Below are 18,716 nucleotides of genomic sequence, written 5' to 3' on the forward strand. Positions count from 1 at the left end.
CACAATTAATTCTAGGTTGAATTCTACATGCTCTTTAATGGTGATTTTAGAGGATCTATTACACTCAATCTCTCTTTATCAATAGTAGGACTGGTTCAACAACAGGATGAAAAGAGAGATTCAGTTGAAAGTAATAGGATTACCTCATAATGTTGATGAAGAGTAGTAGATGAACCACAACCGATCAGTTCTCAACACAATCCATTATCAATGGATCAAGATTGAAGAATATAATGCTAGTTTCAATAAGAATTTGTTCCATGATGATTGCTTCCATGTAACTTCAGCTCCCAATTATAAAGATTGCTCCAATGTATCAAGAGAATCCAATACTTGAGTAAAAGTCCATGATGATTTGTTGAGAAGGTCCTTTGAGCCTTGAAGAATCTTAATTCTTGATAGAATGAAGAATTTCAAGAATTTTCATACATTTTTATGTTCAAGAGGCTGAAAATGCTATCAATCTTGATGGAATGCTTCAATAAAAGCCAATCCTTGATAGAGTAGCTTTAATCTAACCTTCCCCGGGTTTTAGACAACAAAAGACCCATGGATTGAAGCCTCAAGAAAGCAAAAATTGCAATTGATGGCTGCTTTGTTTTGCCCCAATTTAAAATGGAGAAAATGCTTCCAATCTTGCTTTAAAGCTTCAATGTATACCCAATATCAATTGTAGATGCTTGCCTTTCACTTCTTGAAGCTAAAAGGCACTAAGATAGATTGACTCAAAACTTCAAGAAATCCCTGAAATTTTCATGTTGTCCAAGTTTTGCCATAGCTAGGGTTATGATGAGAGCTCCAAGGTTCAAGAAGAATGAAAGATCAACTAAGAGATGGTTAATACTCTATGTTAGGACCTGCATTTGATCAAGCAAGAGAGAGAAGAGCTTCAACATGATCATGATTACTGATTTTGAAGGAGAAGAGGCTGTTGAAAACAATCGCAAACTGTCCAAGACATCTTCTTGTATCATGTGATGAGAAATAAGCTAGAGATGAAGCATAGTGGTAGTCTACAGGTTGCTTAAGACCTCAACAATCATCCACTGTAGGTTGCATGAGAAGTAATGGCCATGGGAAAGAGATATGAAAAGAGATCTCCATAAAAGCTCTCACAAGGAAGCTTAGAAAGAGGAAAGAGAAGCCTGCTTTAAAAAGTAACTACAGTTTAATTGTTCCAAACCTTGTTTAGACTCAAGTTAAGTTCCAGGCCCTTCAAAATGGCCCCAACTTGACCACGAGCCACTAAAATAAACCTTGAATCTGTCATTATTCCTTCAGGCCTTCTTCAAGATCCTCAAATTTAGTCCCGACTTATTGTAAAGAACCTTAACTAGTCATGGTTTTGACTGTGTCAAGTCCTGTGACTAATTCTTGCCCTCTAGTTACCCTGTGTCTAGTCTTGTAACCAGATTCACCATAAAAATGACATTTCCATTGGATCAAAGATTTGCTTTGATACCAATGTAAAGGAGCTAATTCCCACATCAAACAATTAAACCGGAAATACAAGGAAATAGACTAAATTGCCAAGAAACCATAGCCAAGGTGGCTAGGCTAAAATCATATTACCATTAATGGCCAAGAATCAGTTGATGAGAGGTTGCAACATGGTGTGCACCCCAATGCTATGGTGGCCAAGAATATGCACCCTCTTAGATGGTGGGAGGATGATACCTCAAATATGAAATGTTAGAAAAATGGCAAAAAGATCCTTGGCAAGTTACAACTTAGCCTTTTATACTAAACCCTAGTGAGCTAAATATTGGCTAAGGCATTAAGGCATTTTTACTCTATTACAGGTAGCATTGCTTGTTGTCCTACATTCAATTAGCCAAGGATGTGCTAGTATCTTATCCTTATTCATCTACATTGTGTTGTGTTTATCTAACCAATAGAAGGAATGCTAATAGAAGGAATCATTTTTTTCCACTTAGTAAAAGAAAGAATTGTATTTGTTGAGGTATTTCCATGTGAAGTAGTTGGGGTTCTTTACAATTACCTATGGAACTAATAGGAAAGTTATATTTGAAGCTTTATGTGTTGGTGTCGGTGTATCTATTAAGATACTCTTTCTCGGATTGGTCTAGATTACTAGGATTAACTTGGGGCAGTGGTGAACTAGATCTAAACGAGAGTTTTCACCATTTCTCTGTATTGTTCCCATAGTTGCCTTCGTGCGTCATACGGACAGGTTCGTACCGTACAAACCGTACGGTACGTATCCATATGACTTTTTGGGCCTATTTGGGCCACGTCACCTGTGCCACCTGGATCTCGCGTCCCGCATTTTTTGCGCCCCTGCTTTTACTCTGCCTGCCTGTGTGGCACTTTTTGGGGGGTGGGAAGCCTTGGATACCTCAACCCACCCCCTTTTCCAGCCATGCACTCCCCTCCCTAGCCCTCTTTGGATTCCTTCTAGTTGGCAGTCCTCTCTTTGACCATTGACCCCTCTTTGATTGTTTGAACTTTGACCCTTCTCTCATCTACAAAAGGTGCTCTTCTCCTCCATACTTCCATATCAATTCAGCAAGCACTTGTGAGTTACCATTCTCATCTTCCTCTCTTGGATCTTGTCACTTGATTCTTGAATGGACTTGTGATTTGTCATTCTCAAATGTCACCTCCCATCCCCTCTTTCCCGCACCCTATCGAAGCATTTGCCATTCTCAAATCTCATCTTCCATCCCCTCTATCCCGCACCCTATCAAAGCATTTTCCATTCTCATCTCCCATCCTCTCTCTCTTACTCTTTCTCTTTCAACTTTGCCCCAATCCTCGGGCCTCTGGGAAATCATAGGGAGTCTTACTGGTTGGCATATTTGGAAGGGGCGGTGTTAGGTGGCTTTCGGCAGAGAGAGACTTTCAGTACAGGCGACCTTAGCAGAGCTCTAGACCTCCATCATCCACTCCCTTCGAGGCCGATGGGATCGGATGCAGGGTGAGTCTAGGGCTCGTCAGGAGCTCCGAGGTCATTTCATGCACACTTGGGGCAGCCAGGACCTGTTCTTCGTAATGCAGGTAGGTAGCCCTAGATGGCAATACACCCCCTCTTCATGGCTTCTTGCCCCTATCCCCCCTAGACCGCCTTGAGAGGCTTGTATATATGATGTATCTGTGACTCACACCAGCTCCAGCTTGGTCTGTTGAGCATGAGCACTTCTTTGTATTTAAGGTTTTTTCTGAAGTAATATAATTAGCCATACTTTATTTGAAAAAAAAAAAAATCCTCAGGCCTCTCAAGTCTCCCTCTCAACTTTCAAGAGTCGAGACTCAAGCATCTCTATCTCTCTCTCTCTCTCAGGCCTCTTTATCTGTCATCGGCACCATGACTCATGAGAAGCACGAGGCCTTCAATTTGCATGCGATCCATGTGGAGAGGGACACAAAGAAGTTTAATTCCCACCATTGGACATGCAAGTATCGCGGGAAGCGCTATACAAGTGGTGCAACTCGGCTTCTCCAACATCTTTCCAAGACAGGGGGGCAAGTTGCTCCATGCAAGGAGATCCCTAAAAACATTGCAGAGGAGATTCTCGCCAAGATGAGAGGGGGATCCACAAGAGGAGGAGGAAGTGGCTTATTGGCACCAACTCCTATGCCTACTAATGAGGAAGCATCCCATGTGGGCATATCTTCAACCAATGCGGGAGAGGCCTCTACCATTGGTGGTGGGGGCTCCACATCCACATCCGGCTCCGGTAAAAGAGTGGAGGCTCATGTGGTGCCGGAGAGATGATCATCCCTCTCTCAAGCTCTTGGTCATGTGCGTGGATCGGTTGCCTTTCTTAGAGAAAGGCAATGACTTGTGGACATTGAAATTGCACGCACGGTGATTGAGTGCAATCTTGCATTTAATGTCCTAAAGCAAGAGCAATGGAAGAAGATGGTAAAAGCCATTGTCAATGTGGGTCCATGTGAAGGATGGACCGTTGTCACATACAACGACATGAGGACGAGAAAGATTGATGAAGAGAAGGTGAGGATTGATAGAGCCCTTGATCCTATTCGGGCCACATGGATAAAATATGGTTGCTCCATTCTCACTGACGGATGGAGTGATCGTAAGAAACAGGGCATCATCAACATACTCGTCTCATGTCCACTCGGCACTTACTTTTTGCAGGCCGTATATACTGGCAAGAGGGGGAGAAAAACAACGAGCGCATTTATCTACCGCCGCATTCGACAAGCTATCATTGAGGTATACATTGCAATTAGCGTTTTAAATTTGTTTCACTTTTTTTCATTATGATAATATCATGATTCATAATTGAAATTTGATTTATACATAACTTGTAATTTGTAAATTGTGGTTGTAGGTGGGCCCGTCAAATGTGATGCAAGTTGTTACCGACAATGCATCGAATTGTTGGCGCATGGGCCATTTGCTTGAGGCCGAGTTCTCTACTATTATGTGGATTCCATGTGCAAGTCATTGTTTGGACTTGCTCATGGAGGACATTGGGAAGCTCAACTGGGTGAAGGGGGCGGTCCACAAAGCTACATCAATTGTCACATTCTTTACGGTAAAGGTATAGGTGCTTGCGATGTATCGTGAGTATAGCACATTGGAGTTGAAGAAGCCTTCTTCAACTCGCTTTACTTACATGTGGTTATTGCTGGAGCACCTTTACGAGGTGCGGTCCGTAGACAGTGGTGTCCACTCTATGGAATGAGTGGGATGAGTATGAGACAAAGGAGGCTAAAGCCATGCAACACTTGTGCCTTAATGAGCAGTTTTGGCAAAAAGTCCGTGCCGTTGTCATTGTCGTGACTCCCTTTTATAGGGTATTACGTATGAGTGATTGCGAGAGATACACCATGGGCCTTCACGTTCACTTCTTTAGAGCGGCATTGGCGGAGGCACGTGCTTGTACAGTGGTCACAGAGACACAACGTGCACATGTTTTAGAGATAGCAGAGAGGAGATGGGCCTAGATGTATGAGCCCATCCATGGTTTTTCTGCATTGGTATATCCGGTCTACAAGTCACCGGTAGTCATGGATGATGGAGAGTTCCGTTCAGACCAGCTTGCTTATTTGACTCATGTGGTCTCTGTGGATGACTACAATGCAGTGCTAGAGGAGCTAGGATGCTATGCAATTAGAGAGGGCATGTGGCTTTTTCTTCTCCCACTTGTTGGAGGAGAGAGTTACTTGTGAAGCCTTTATTTTGGTGCCAAAACTTTGGATACGCACTGGAGACCCTTTAGCCCTTAGCCATAAGGGTCCTTGCCCAGGATTGCTCTTTGGGCGCATGTGAGAGAAACTGGAGTGCCTATTCTCTCATTCACACAAAGATTCATAATTGGCTTAGCACACGACAGTTCGAGCGGCTAGTCTATTGCCGCACTAACTTATGCATGATGAGGTTATGATGAGCATGGGTAGTCTGAAGCAAGTAAAGTTTAAACACTTAACCATAACATTTAAAATTTGTTGTTTTAACTTTTAAACTTTGAACTTTGAAGTTTAAACTTTATACTTTACAATTTAGACTTTAGCATTTACAATGATCAATCTTACGTGCATCACTGTATTGTGTAGGTGAATGTTGATACATTCAAGTTGACGGGCGATACTCTTCTGAGTATACATAAGGAGGTGGACAAGGAGGAGGAGATGATTTTTGCAAAGCTCTAGAAAGAGCTTAGAGCAGCAGATACTGGTGACACTCACAGTCAGCGTGCTTGTGGGCGAGGAGTTCGAGTAGGTGGTAGCAGGGGCACGGTCATTCGACGCCCTCCATCATTGAGGAGAGGTGGTTCGAGTGGCTTGCAGACATATGTAAGGCGGGGCTCTAGTAGCTCACATCTTGTGCCTCATGATGACATTCCCCCTTGCCTACATAGCTGCCACCTAGGGAGCTATCATTTGATGATGATGGTAACCTCATTAATGAGGATGAGTATGAGTGTGTCTCATCATCGGATGCCGAGGAGTCATCTTTAGATTCTCTTGATGAGCACTCAGATGGTTTTGATGATGATGATGATGATAGTGATGCCTCATCATAGATTCATATGACATAGGTCTCTCTCTTTTTTTGTATCAGATATACTAGACTGTAGTTGTATTGCATGTTTTGTGTAGCCCATGCGACTGCGATGGTCACCCTCATGTATTCATCTTATTCTGTAATGAAATGGCTATTTCCACTTTAAACATGTATTCTATGATCCATCATTTAATGATTTATGATTTTTGTTATTTAAAAATCATCTTAATTTTTTTCGTACTAATATCGTGCCGTACCTTATAAAATCATAAGGTACCAATTAGTACCATATTTTATTGAACCGTACCGTATCGTACCTTTCGTATTTGACAACTATGATTGTTCCTTGATGTGGAATAATTCAGATCCTTTATAACTTGTCCTTTAAGTTTGAGAGAAGCTGCTCTAATTTAGATCCTTTATAACTTGTCCTTTATGTTTGAGAGAAGCTACTCTACAGTCTCGTTTCAATGCACACGAAAGGATTTTAGTGATGTTTTATTTGGGATTTGATGCATCACACAATTGCAAGTTGAAAAGACTAGCCTTGTGACATAAAACTTTCCTTTGATATTGTTATTATCAAGACTGGTCATAAACCGTTACTTCAGACTTTTGTATTCTTCAACCATAGGTAGGAATGCATAGTTCAATGTAGGTATAAAGTTATTATCTTTCAAGGAAAATGTTGTTTACTCTATTATATTGAATTTTCTTCTTTTGAAAAAATTTCCTCTATTAGTTAAAAGTAAAGTGACACAAGGCATTGAAAAACTACGCTAGAGCGGCCCAAAAAACGTTAAATAGCTAGAAGGCTATAAACTAGAAGAATATGAAATCATGGGATGTGCCAGACACTGGCCCCATGGATGCCAAATATAGTCCACCCACACATAGCATGTTAGACAACATCTTCACTTTTTGGGAGTCCATCAGTCTTGCTTATTCTAGGAACTAGGAACTCATTGTGCTCCTAGTGACTTTGAGAAGGCATATGATTGTGGGGATTAGGAGTTTCTGGAGGGAACATGTTGAGGATGGGTCTTCAGAGTAGTGGATCAGGGGACTTTCTGCCCATTACTCCTCAGCACATAGCTACATTTTTGTCCGTGGGGCCAAAGGACAGAAATTTAGTATCTAGCGATTAGTAGGATAGGGTTGCTCACTATATTTAGATGGGGATGAGAGCAACTTTATGGCCTTTGTAGTGGCCATGGAAATATTTTGCAAAGCATTTGGTGCCTTAATCAATTGGCACAATTCCTATGGTTTTGGTAGGCTACGTTTGGGGGGCAGGTGGGGCATTAGATCAAGGGGTGTGTTCGGTTGGGGGGGGTGTGAATATGGGGTATGTTGGGGGGAAATGGGGGGCTGGGAGGGAAAACCCAGGCTAGGGGACGGATGGGAAAAAACAGGGGTTGTTGGGAGGAGGGATATAGAAAAATGGGGGTAGGGATATGCTGGGATGGAATGGGACGAGGGAGAAAAAATCGGTGGGGTATGACATGTCACATTGGTTTGGGTCAAGGGATGAGTGCATGTACACTGGGGGGTTGGGGGGGGGGGTGTGTGAAAGATAGGGGAGGGGGAATGGACAAGTGGGGGGGTGAGTGAGAAAGGGGTGGTGGGGGTGGGGCAGGTAGTATAGGTGGGAAGGAGGCACGTGATTAATGGTGGGGTCAAAGGGGAGTGTGATTGGGGAATTGGGGAGTATCAGGGCTATGGAGCAGCTAAAGGTTGGGATACACTTCTTTTTTACTTGTTTATCCTTCCCCTTTTTTTTCTCTTTGTTTTCCTCCCCTCTTTTTGTTTTCTTTCTATCTTTTTTGAAAAATACATAAAATAAACAAGAATAAGAATTGTAAACGTACTAGGTGGAGCCATGGCCCTACCTTGGCATGGAAGAAGAGGCGAGTTTGCAGAGGATGTGGAAGGGAGAAGTTGCTTGTGTTGTGCTCCTGTGGGTGCCAAGAAAAATGGGAAAAGGCCATAGCTGTGACTTTACCCTCGTGATGCTAAGGAAAATTGAGGAGAGGCATTGGTAACACTTGCTGCAGTGGGGCCGTGCTAACTTCAGCCATGATCAGGTATGCCAGTAAGGCTAGAGAAAAGTTTAGGTAAGTGAAGATGAAATTTAGGTAAGGGAAAGCTTGAGTGAGAGAGTAAGGCAAGAAGGTAATTATTTCACCGTTACCTCAACAATGCCACAATCTTGCCAAACGAAGGCCGTGGTGACAGTAGAGCAAAGCCATGGCAAGAGGTAGAGAGAATCTTGGATTGGAAAAGTTAGAGCAGAGAGAGAGAGTCAGGGGAAAGCTAGAGTGAAGAGAGTAAGTTGAGTAAAGATGAGTAAACTGGAGATTTCTAAAAAGGTGCAATAGTGACAGATTGGATGTGAGAGCTACTATGGTTTTGCTATGATAATGTTGTGGGGCAAAAACTAGTTGTCAAAGTAAGCAACAAATCAGAGAGACATTAGGGTTTGTAGGGAGAAAGATAGTGTATACGGCAAACATTGAGAGAGAAGAGAAACTCAGAAAACACAAAAGAATATGACAATGAAGCATTTAATCATAATATGTGAAGAAAAGCTAATATAGTAGAGCTGAAGCTCAGAACATGACTACATTGTCCTATTTGAATTAGATGGCAGCAAACTTGAAGGGAATTTGCACAGTGAAGGGAGCGAAAGGCAATCCTTTAGGTAGTGGGCTATTGAAGTGATCTCTAGAAGGTGAAGGATAGTTGTTGAGAGAGCGAAGTGCATGTGAAGATATGATAGGGTTTGCACTCGGGAAACACAACATGTATGACTAAGACTAAAACACAGACTCAGATAGAGACAAGCAAAAAACCCTAAATGCAAAATGCAAAAACCCAAAACTCAAACATAGAGACAAACATAGAGAGGAGAAACTTTGAAGTGAATGAATGTTGTTAATGAATGTAAGAGTGTACGGAATGCCCAAGGGCAGAGCAATGTAGTGTTAGAGAGTGACATCCACCAAAGATTGATCCCAAGTGCTGTGACCACCAATCGGAGTGCGGAGTGCGAGAAACACCAAACACTGATCACCAAACTGTCAGGGAACTGAGGCGACAACTATGGATGATGCCTAATGATGTGGGCGGCAGCAGAAAGTTGCAAACACACCAGTAGGAGAGCCTCTAGGAGGATGGAGGTCACCAGCTGCCAAGTAGGGTGAAGGTCAAACACAAGTAGTAGGAGGTCATCGGAAGGTGTGGGAGATCGTTGCCAATTCTCATCTGGTGGAATGTCTAAACGCAAGCTGGAGAAGGCAGATTATGTGTTGGCGATGGCAGAAGAGTCCAAATGCAGCAGGGAGAAGAGCGCCATACAGTGGGCGATAGCCAGGGAGGAAGGCGCCAGGCAGTGCAAGGGTTGATGGAGTGGCAGCCGTTGTGAAGGGTAGATTGCCACATCACCAAACACTAGAGGAGGCAAACTGTGTGCTAGCAATGGTAGAATAGTCCAAACGAAGCAGGAAGAAGGGCGCTAGATAGTGGATGGCACTGCAAGGGTTGATGGAGGAGTGGCAGCTGTCACAAAGGATAGACCACCACGTGGGTGAAGGTTGATGCTTGAAATCTGCACTAAAAGAATGAGCCTGAATGGTGGGCAACTTGTCTATTTATAGATGTTGAAGGGTGCCCCAAAAAATTAGGATTTTGGAGGACCATTGAAACTCTCTCGAACCGCGCACCAAATTTGCATTTTTTACTAATTAAGTGTATTTTGGGGCTGTTTAAAGATGTAATAAATTGTAAAGTGTGCTTTAACTTACCAATGCACTCCTCAAATGCCATCAGGGATGAAGAAGATGATCACCAACTATTGAGGGAGTGAAGTGCAATTCTCAAATTCAAGAAAGTGGGCCAGGCTGCAAATTGCAAATGCATGGGTGTGTGGGAACTGCTAAGACGTAGGGAGAGCAGCCGAGATGCAAATGCTAGGGATGGATGATGAGGTTAGATGGTAGGAGTGTCCCTAGGCTTCAAATTTCAAATCCCTAGGAGTGAAGAGGATGATGCTAGGTGTGTGGGAGCTGACGCCAAGATGGGAAGATGACACCATACAATTGAGGAGCCTCTGAACTTGCCAAATGGAGATGCCAGGGTGATGCTAAGTGTGTGTGACTTGATGCTTGCTAGTGGAGATCCTCTTGAAGTGTAAATGCAAGTGTAAACCTGGTCGCCAAATGTGGGAAAGATGACACCAAGTGGAGATGGTGGATGGGAACCATGAACTGCAATGTCCTCCGATAGGGGTATGGGCACTAGTGGCAGAGAGAGAAGAGTGTTGGAAAGACGAAGAAGTGTGACGAAGAGTGTGGGTGGTGGTGTGTAAACGAGGGGAGAGGTGGCCTATGTATAGGCCCTGCTGAGTGTAGGGTGGCGCACCAGTGTGTGGGAACCCATTAAAAAATGCCTAGAATGAGGATGCCAGACTTTTTGGGGCTGTCAGTGTGAAACCCTAACTAAGGTGAATAACCAAAGAAGGGTTTCTCAACACTAGTGATACCACCTCTTGTCCCACCTGCAACCGTGTAATATTTAGTATTCTACTTCACAATTGATAGAGCTCTTTAAACTTTACAGATACCAGCTTTGTTCATATCCATAAAATACCCAACATGAAACAATCACTATAATAGTTATCAATGGCAGCCTCTCCGAATCCAATACATACCAAATGTTGTAATGATTAAGAAGACAAGAGTACAACATTATGACAAAACAAGACAAGGAAACTAGTTCAAATGGAGAATCTCGTGAAGAGCATTTATCATTGCATTTTACAACATGCAAAGACAATGCCTTGGACCTAGAGTATATCTGCAAATATATGCTATAGTAAAGAGAGTGAAAGTACTTCAGAGTTTTCTTTTTTCTCTTGGGTAAAAAATAGAATTACAATAACTCTTGCTGTCGCTACGAATCTGTAATTGCAATCTGTTCAGACTTGCCAACACACTGCCAGTCCTGCACACTGGCTGCTTTGATACCAAAATCTGTTCAGACTTGCCAATACATTGCCAGTTCTGCAAACTGGCTGCGTTGAAACCAAAATCTCCTGTAGATCTCTAAGCTTTGCTGCTGTAAATGCCTCTTTTGAAACTGAGAATGATGTAAAGAAGGTAAAACTAGACTAGCAATAATTTAAATACCTCTTTTGAAACTGAGAATGATGTAGAGAAGGCAAAACTAGACTAGCAATAATGGAATTTGCTACACATACAAAGGATAAAACCTCCAATCTAGATGTACTTGAAGAAAGGAAAAAATGAGAGAGATTATCCTAGGAAGAGTAGAAACAGATTGGCTAGTACAACAAGGAAGATAGAGAATAAGCATGATCCATGGAAATTCACTGGAAATCTGAATTATGATAAGAAATTGAAGAGAGGTGGTACAAGCCTCAACCATAGAAAAGAGACAAAAGTTTTGCAACAGGGCAGATAGACTTGACGTCAGCTTGCAATCTCCAACTCTGAGCTATACTTGTAGTAATCAAATTGGAACCAATTCGCCTTCCTCTCTCTTTTCTCAAGAAGCTGAATCCAATAGCCTTTTTCTCCTCTTCCTTGTCTTGTCTTCTTTGCTTCATCCTCTTCTTATTGTTGCTCCAGTCTGCTCACTGTCAATTCATGGGAATTGCTTAGATTGTATTATTGCTGCTCTTCTCAGCCATGATCTCTTCCTTGGGTATATCTCTAGCATGGATATAGTTGTTGAATTTGTGGGATAATTTGAGATGCTCTCAGTTGAAGGGTATAGTCAATAATTGGTTGAATGGAATCTTGCAAGAGACTTGAAAACTTTAAAATGCATGTGTGGAATCTCCAATGGTGCAAATACAAAGAATCCATGCCTATATTGCTTGACACAGAGGGTGGAAAGAAAGGACGGAAAGAAGAATTGGCAAAGGGTGACAAGTGCTAATGGAAACCTTCATATGCATACTTTGTGTGGGATCCTCCATCTTTTCCGACTTCCTTTGCATTGTCAAAGTGAGCTCTTTCTTATTCTTCAACTTCTTGCCTTGTTTATGCTGCTTGCTCCTTCAGGTCCCCAAAGTAGAGCATGGTAGTTCTTTTTCAGCTTCCAAGTCTACAGTCTTCATAGTAGTTTGATCCTCTTCAGATGTGAGGACCTCTATTCGCTGCTGATAATACAATTTCTGCATATGATATCCATTCTCTTTTGCCATGTCTACTGCAAGCATGATTTCTTACTTCTTTGGAGGCACTTGAATTTGCATTTGCTAGTCTGACTGTTGCTGAAATCCCTGCATTTTCTGCTCTTGCTGGTCATGAAAGGGATGATTTTGAACTGCTTGCTCCTGGTATACATCTTCTGGACATTGTTGGTGCAAAAAAGAACAATGGTCTGTTCTATGGCCTCTTTAACTTTGTCAATCTCCTAGATAGCTAGTGAAAGTATTTCAGCTTCCAAGTATAGCATTCTCTTCTCCAAATTTATATCATGTCCTTCAGAAGAAGAGGTTCTAGAAATGTTGTTGCTGTATTCATACTCACCATCTGGTTCAGCTTCAAACTCCTTTGGATCCATCTCTACCTGCTTGTATATCTTTATATTATACCGCAATCTTTGAAAAACTGGTTTGTCCACAAATAGGTCCAAGCATCGTACTAGTCCTGTCTAGCCCCAATTAAAATAAGCCAAGTGTGAAGAAATGCTCTAAACTTAGAAAACACAAAACCAATCATATGACAAAGCACAAATTGATAAACATAGAACACAGTTAGGATTAGGGTTAGGGTAACTCAAAGACAATGAACATAATGAATAATAAGATGAATGAGTTGTTGGGTTTGACTCATGCCTATTCTCATAGAGGAGTGTTGGTGATCTGTAGTAGGACATTGGGGCACTTTTTACTCTCCTTATGAGAGGTTTTTTCCCCTAGTTACATTATTCTCTATTATGTTTGTTTATGTTATAAAGTTCGGTCACTTACCATACTTTACACCTTTTAGGTGTGAACGCACCTTAACAACCCTAATGTCTAAGGCTTGTACTTTGTACTGTCATTTTGGGAATTGTATAGTGTGTCGAGTTGTGTCCTCACTCTCACTCTCTCTACTGCCTACTTTGTACTTTTAGCCGAGAGCTTCCATCTTCGATCTCACATTTGGTATCAGAGCTCAGGCTCAGTCAACTCACAAGCTCGTCAGCTCAAGCACCTCGTCCAGTTGCAACCTAGTTACCCCCGACTGCAGCACTGCACCTTTGCAAGCAACCTTTATTTTGTGGAGTGGGTTGACTTCAATGTCACCCATAGTCACGTTTTTATTTAGTTTCACCTGGATCTAGAGCATGGCAACTATGGAGGTTGGAAGATGAAGACTAGATTTATGATGACATAGATGATTATTAGACTGATTGTTGCACAAGTAAATCAGGTTCCAAGATGGAAGCTTGGACTCATAAACACAATCTTGTGTAATGGACAATGACACTTGGCAAAGACACTAACTGAAAGAGAAAGGTATCATGACTTTTTTTTTTTGAAATAAGGACCAAGTATAAGCTTATATAGCTTTCCAGTTGTTCCACTCTCCTCACTATGCTTATGGGATACAGAGCACCTTTTCTTGCAACATATATCATTTGCCTATTTCTCAACAGCCCCCCTTAAATGATGAGTCCCTATACATGCTGGCTTTTGGCCCCCGTAAATGGTGATATGGCCCGGGAGACTAGCTCATAGGCAGCCTAGTCTAGTTCAAGCTTGAAACTTTACATCTTTGGCAAGGGTTTTTTCAAAGCAAATCCACAAAGGGAAAAATCAAGATCCACTATGGGAAAAACATATGAAAGATACGATGAAAATTCTTTAGAACAATCTATTAGAGTTGTTGAAGGTAGCAGAAGCATCTTTTTTTTTTCCTTCTTCTTCATTCATGAACTGGTTCTGGTGGTGATCATTATGCATTTGCTGTGCTCTTTTGTTGTGGAAACATTCACTCGTTATATGGCCAGTCTTGCCACAATAATGACATATAATTTGATCCTTGTTGTTGTTGGTGCCGAGTCCTCAACCACGGCCTTTTGTCCCATAAATGCCATTGGTGTTACGAGATACTGTTTTTGGTGGTGTGTTTCTTTGCATCCTTGCTTTTAACTTTGCTTTCTCCATCAAGTAGTGAGTGCTCAATATCTTTAAGTGAGAGACTTAGAACATTACTTAGGGTGGACACAAGATTCTCATATGGATTCTTATTTACACTTGCAAGCAGTACGGCTATTGCTTCATCTTCATCAGTATTCTTCTTAAGAGTTGCAAGCTAGGTTTTTAGGCTCTTGAACTTGTTAATGTGTATGGCCATGGAAACATTGTCTTTTATATCCAGTTTATAAAACTGCACGAGTAATTTTACCTTTAAATTCTTTGCTTGGGTACCAAAGATCCTATCAAGTTTCTCCCAAGTAGTTTTAGCATCTCTGATGCCAGAGATATGATGTAGCACATTATCACTTAGTCCCCAAGCAATGATGCCTAGCGCCTTGTTATTCATTTTCTTTCATTCTTTGGTTTTTGGTGGAGCTACCGTAAGGATCCCGCTTTTTGAATCTTCTTTCGCGCCATCTGCATCACCTTCATCATCTTCAAAGATATCCCAGAGGTCTTTCCTCATGAGGTGGTGCATGGTCTTTTCCTTCTAGGCATAGAAGCCTTCTCCATTGAACTTTGCTATTTATTCGAGCTCTGCCATTTTTGATCAACAGCAAATCAGCCAACAAAAGAGTTGTACTTCGATGTGTCAAGAGACACAAGATAATTAGTGTTTAACAACGCTGCATGAGTATTAAAAAGATACTATCTTGGAGCTCAATGTTGGATGTTGATGCTTGATCTTCTTTTTGCTTGTTGCTGATTTAGTGTGATGCTTTGCTGGAAATTGAGTGCTCAGTAAGAGGAGAGTGATAGAGTCTTCAGAGGATTGAGAGAAGTAAGAAAATGAAAGGTTTTATGACCTTGAAGGTCAATGGCTATGGCTGCCCACAGAGATGACAGTTAGGGTTTCTCAGATTGTGATCAATAGAGAGTATTTTGGGGAACCCTTTAGTGATTAGGTAGCTTAGACGGCAGGCTAGAAAAGCCCTATGGTCACAGAGGAAATCACGCAGCAGGTAGATAATGGCAGCCGTGCGACCAACATGGACGCAATTTAGAATAGCGAGGAAGAATTTCGACAATGCTGACGAATCCATGCATTAATCGGATCTATTTAGGTGATAGGATGGAGCGCCTTGGAGTAAAAGAGGTCCACAGAAGGAAGCTCTAAAGGATATGCTCTCTATGAAAAGATATAAGCACTCCAAGTGTTGTAGGTCTTTCTGGCTATGGCAGACAAGAAGGTAAAGTGGAGATAGAAGTAAGAGATGAGCTCAACCACTCAACCTGAGCTGTGAAGAGATGAAGAGGGGTTGAAGAGCAGAGAAGGAAGCTAGACCATGCTGAGCTGAGCTCTGATACCATGTGAAAAACACGGATCTAGAGCATGGTAGCTATGGAGGTTGGAAGATGAAGACTAGATTCATGATGATATAGACAATGATTAGACACACAAGTGAATTAGGTTCCAAGATGGAAGCTTGGACTCATAAACACAATCTTGTGTAATGGACAATGACACTTGACAAAGATACTAACTGAAAGAGAAAGGTATCATGACATTTTTTTTTGAAATAAAGACCAAGTACAAGCTTATATAGCTTTCTAGCTGTTCCACTCTCCTAACTGTGCTTAAGGGATACACATTACCTTTTCCTGCAGCATATCTCATTTGCCTATTTCTCAACACTCACTATGTCAGTTTTTCTAATTCAATATTCAGCAACGATGACAACCTATGTGTGCATGGGCATTCGGCACGTCCTTACTCAAGTCTCTTTGCCGGATCATGACCCTTGCTATATACAGTTTATCTCCTAGAAGACATGGACTTGAGCCACATACTTGCTATAATGATGTGTCACCTGTCAACCTATGGACCTGAGGGTCCCAGAAAGGCATATTTAATCTAGTATTCATTCTTCATGTTGCAGCCACTGTATGAGAGTCTACTCAACCATATTGAACATGTTTGAAGATATTTTGAAAGATGTATTATTTTCAGAATTTTCCACTCTGATATTTTGGGTTTTAGGATTATTATTTGGTATTAGTCTTGAAATCTTGAACTTGGTTTAATGCAGAACTTAATGATAAAAAATATAGGCAGCAAGAGAGGGGAATTCTATGTACGAGCTTCAGGGGCATTCACTGTAAATCCCATGAGTGGGTTCATCGATGAAGGTGGTTTTTTTCAATGTGAGATAACGTTTCTACCAACTCAAGTTCTGAACTATGAAGAAGAACTTGAGATCTTTTATATTAAGTGCAATCAGTGCACTATATCAAGACTCCTAGGCCCAGGTTGCGAGGTAATTACAGAACCTTGTTCATTCAGTTTTCTTAATGTCAGTGGGCATAACAACAATAGAATTTGTACTATCACCCAAGTTACAGGCATAATGAAGTCAAATATTTCTCATTGAAAGATGCAAGGTTATGAATTATATTAACAGAGGTACTTACACAGCTTGATATTGGACTATCGATGGATAGATTATTGGCTCCACTAACTTTCATCAACAAGAGCTTCAAAATGAATGTTCAACTAATCAATGAATCCTCATCTGTGGTACAGTTTTTATGGCCAGAGTAAGAAGAAAATGCCTATTGACTGTTAGAAGAATCAATAAGTAGAAAGAAGGAACCAAAAATAAAACTCAAGATTTTAGTAGGAAATTCAGCACTCAATCTGAAGTTCTAAGAACAGACAATGACTGCTTATCTAAATTTGAGTAAGATCGCATTCATTATGATAGCAACATACTGCATGCCCTGATGATCTTTATCTTCCCATCAAAAATTTGCATTCAGGTTTGCTTCCATCAATGAGAGGATGGACACCAATGAAGAATTCAAACAGCCAAAAGCTACTACAGACATATTTAGAGGTGATGAAAGTGACATATTTCAATATTCACCCAAACATCCTTCACTGGAATCAGAGGAGACCTGGAAGGACACACTAGAGGTGTTTAACTTATCTTTATCATCAATATTTTTCTAGATATGAAACTGTCGTCTGACTGTCCTAGATTGTTGTGTGGAATGGATGTTGTGTTGCTTTTGATGAATATTTGTGCATATTCGAGCAGGGGTTTTCTCTTGCACCAGCTAAAGGGGAACTGTGGCCTGGCACAATAATGGATATTTCGATCACTTTCTCTCCAACTAAAGCTTTGAGGTATGTTCTTTCTTTTGAATAGCTAACTTATATGCTTTATCTTCTGTGAAGGGAACAAAGAACTTGGCAGCTAAATATTCATTATGCCTGGTGCCAAGATTACTTACACGTGCTTCTTGAGACAGCTCTAAGCCATTGTATCCGGTTCTGTTTCCTTGCACCAGGTTGTAGCTACCTAATAACAGGAGGGGGCCTATTGGTCATCTGTGATACTGATGTATCTCCCCTCGTAGGAGAAAAAAAGGTTATGGGCTCAGAAGTGAAACAGAAAGCCTTTTGGTTTCATGTGTGTTGTTGCCATCTGGCTTGGTTGGCCTGAAGGCCTGATGTAAATATTTCATACATTAATTTAAAATTCTTCACGAAAGAAAAAGGAAAGCCTTTGGCATTCCCTCATCCCTTTTGAATCTCCTTGTAGCTCCAATCTACCTTGATTACATGAGAATCGGAAGACCCAAACTGGAAGGCCCACTGCCAAGTGATCTTTCAGGGACGGTCCCGTTTGAGTATGAGACGCTGGCCGAGATTCAGTGTTCTATATTTCATTCACTTTGAGCATGTTCGGGGCAGCTTCAAGAAACATATGACATTGGCAATAGGCCAGTCAACTCTTCACACCTAGGAATAACATAGTCAGTTTCATGTTATAGGATGCCACCACCAATGCAGTTATGTAAAATTACATGGCTTAAAAAACAGAATTTGAGCAAAGGACAAAAGACTTTGTTCACACATATGTTTCCATAGTGAAGCTTAGATAGTGATGTAGACAGATCCTAGATGAACTTCAAGAAACACATGGCATTGGCAATAGCCCAGTCAACTCTTCGCACTTAGGAATAACATAGTTAGTTTCATGTTATAGGATGCCACCACCAATGAAGTTATGTAAAATTACATGGTGCAACAAATAGAATTTGAGCCATAGAAACAGGGAACGGCCGTTCCAGCCTATAGGAACGGTTTAACGTGTTCCAGATCCTTGGAGGAGGTGAAACGGCCAGGGAACGTTCCCTGCCGTTCCCTGGGCCGTTCCCTACAGTTCCGTGCCGTTCCCTACCGTTCCGTGCCGTTCCCTGGGCCGTTCCCTGCCGTTCCCTGTTTGGAACGGCCATTCCAGGCTTGTTGACCAAAAATTTACATTTTTCCACGTTTTTTCTTTTTGCTTATATCACACTCCTTCTACTATATGTTCACCTATCTCCATTGCCTAATGTGCACTCTCTCTCTCTCTTGAATATTCAAAGTGTCAAGACAACCCACAAGCCAATTGGGAGTCCATGCAAAGCTCAAATTCGATGCATTATGAACTCTTGCAAATCACAATCAAATTTCAGCCTATTCTCAATTCCAAGGTAATTATCCAT

General features: G+C 41.5%; 1 protein-coding gene across 1 annotated transcript in view; it reads left to right on the forward strand.

Annotated features, from left to right (window-relative positions):
- Window positions 1-18,716, forward strand: part of LOC148040860 (uncharacterized) — a 216,828-nt gene that overhangs the window by 80,433 nt on the left and 117,679 nt on the right. Inside the window, exons 7-8 of the mRNA XM_087671097.1 lie at window positions 16,980-17,136; window positions 17,261-17,349. Of these exons, the coding sequence (XP_087527223.1) occupies window positions 16,980-17,136; window positions 17,261-17,349 (246 nt within the window). The remainder of the gene's footprint in view (window positions 1-16,979; window positions 17,137-17,260; window positions 17,350-18,716) is intronic.

Source organism: Lygodium microphyllum, chromosome 1, assembly GCF_053477565.2.
Source record: "Lygodium microphyllum isolate KBCC chromosome 1, Lygodium_microphyllum_v1.1.10, whole genome shotgun sequence".
NCBI lineage: Eukaryota > Viridiplantae > Streptophyta > Polypodiopsida > Schizaeales > Lygodiaceae > Lygodium > Lygodium microphyllum.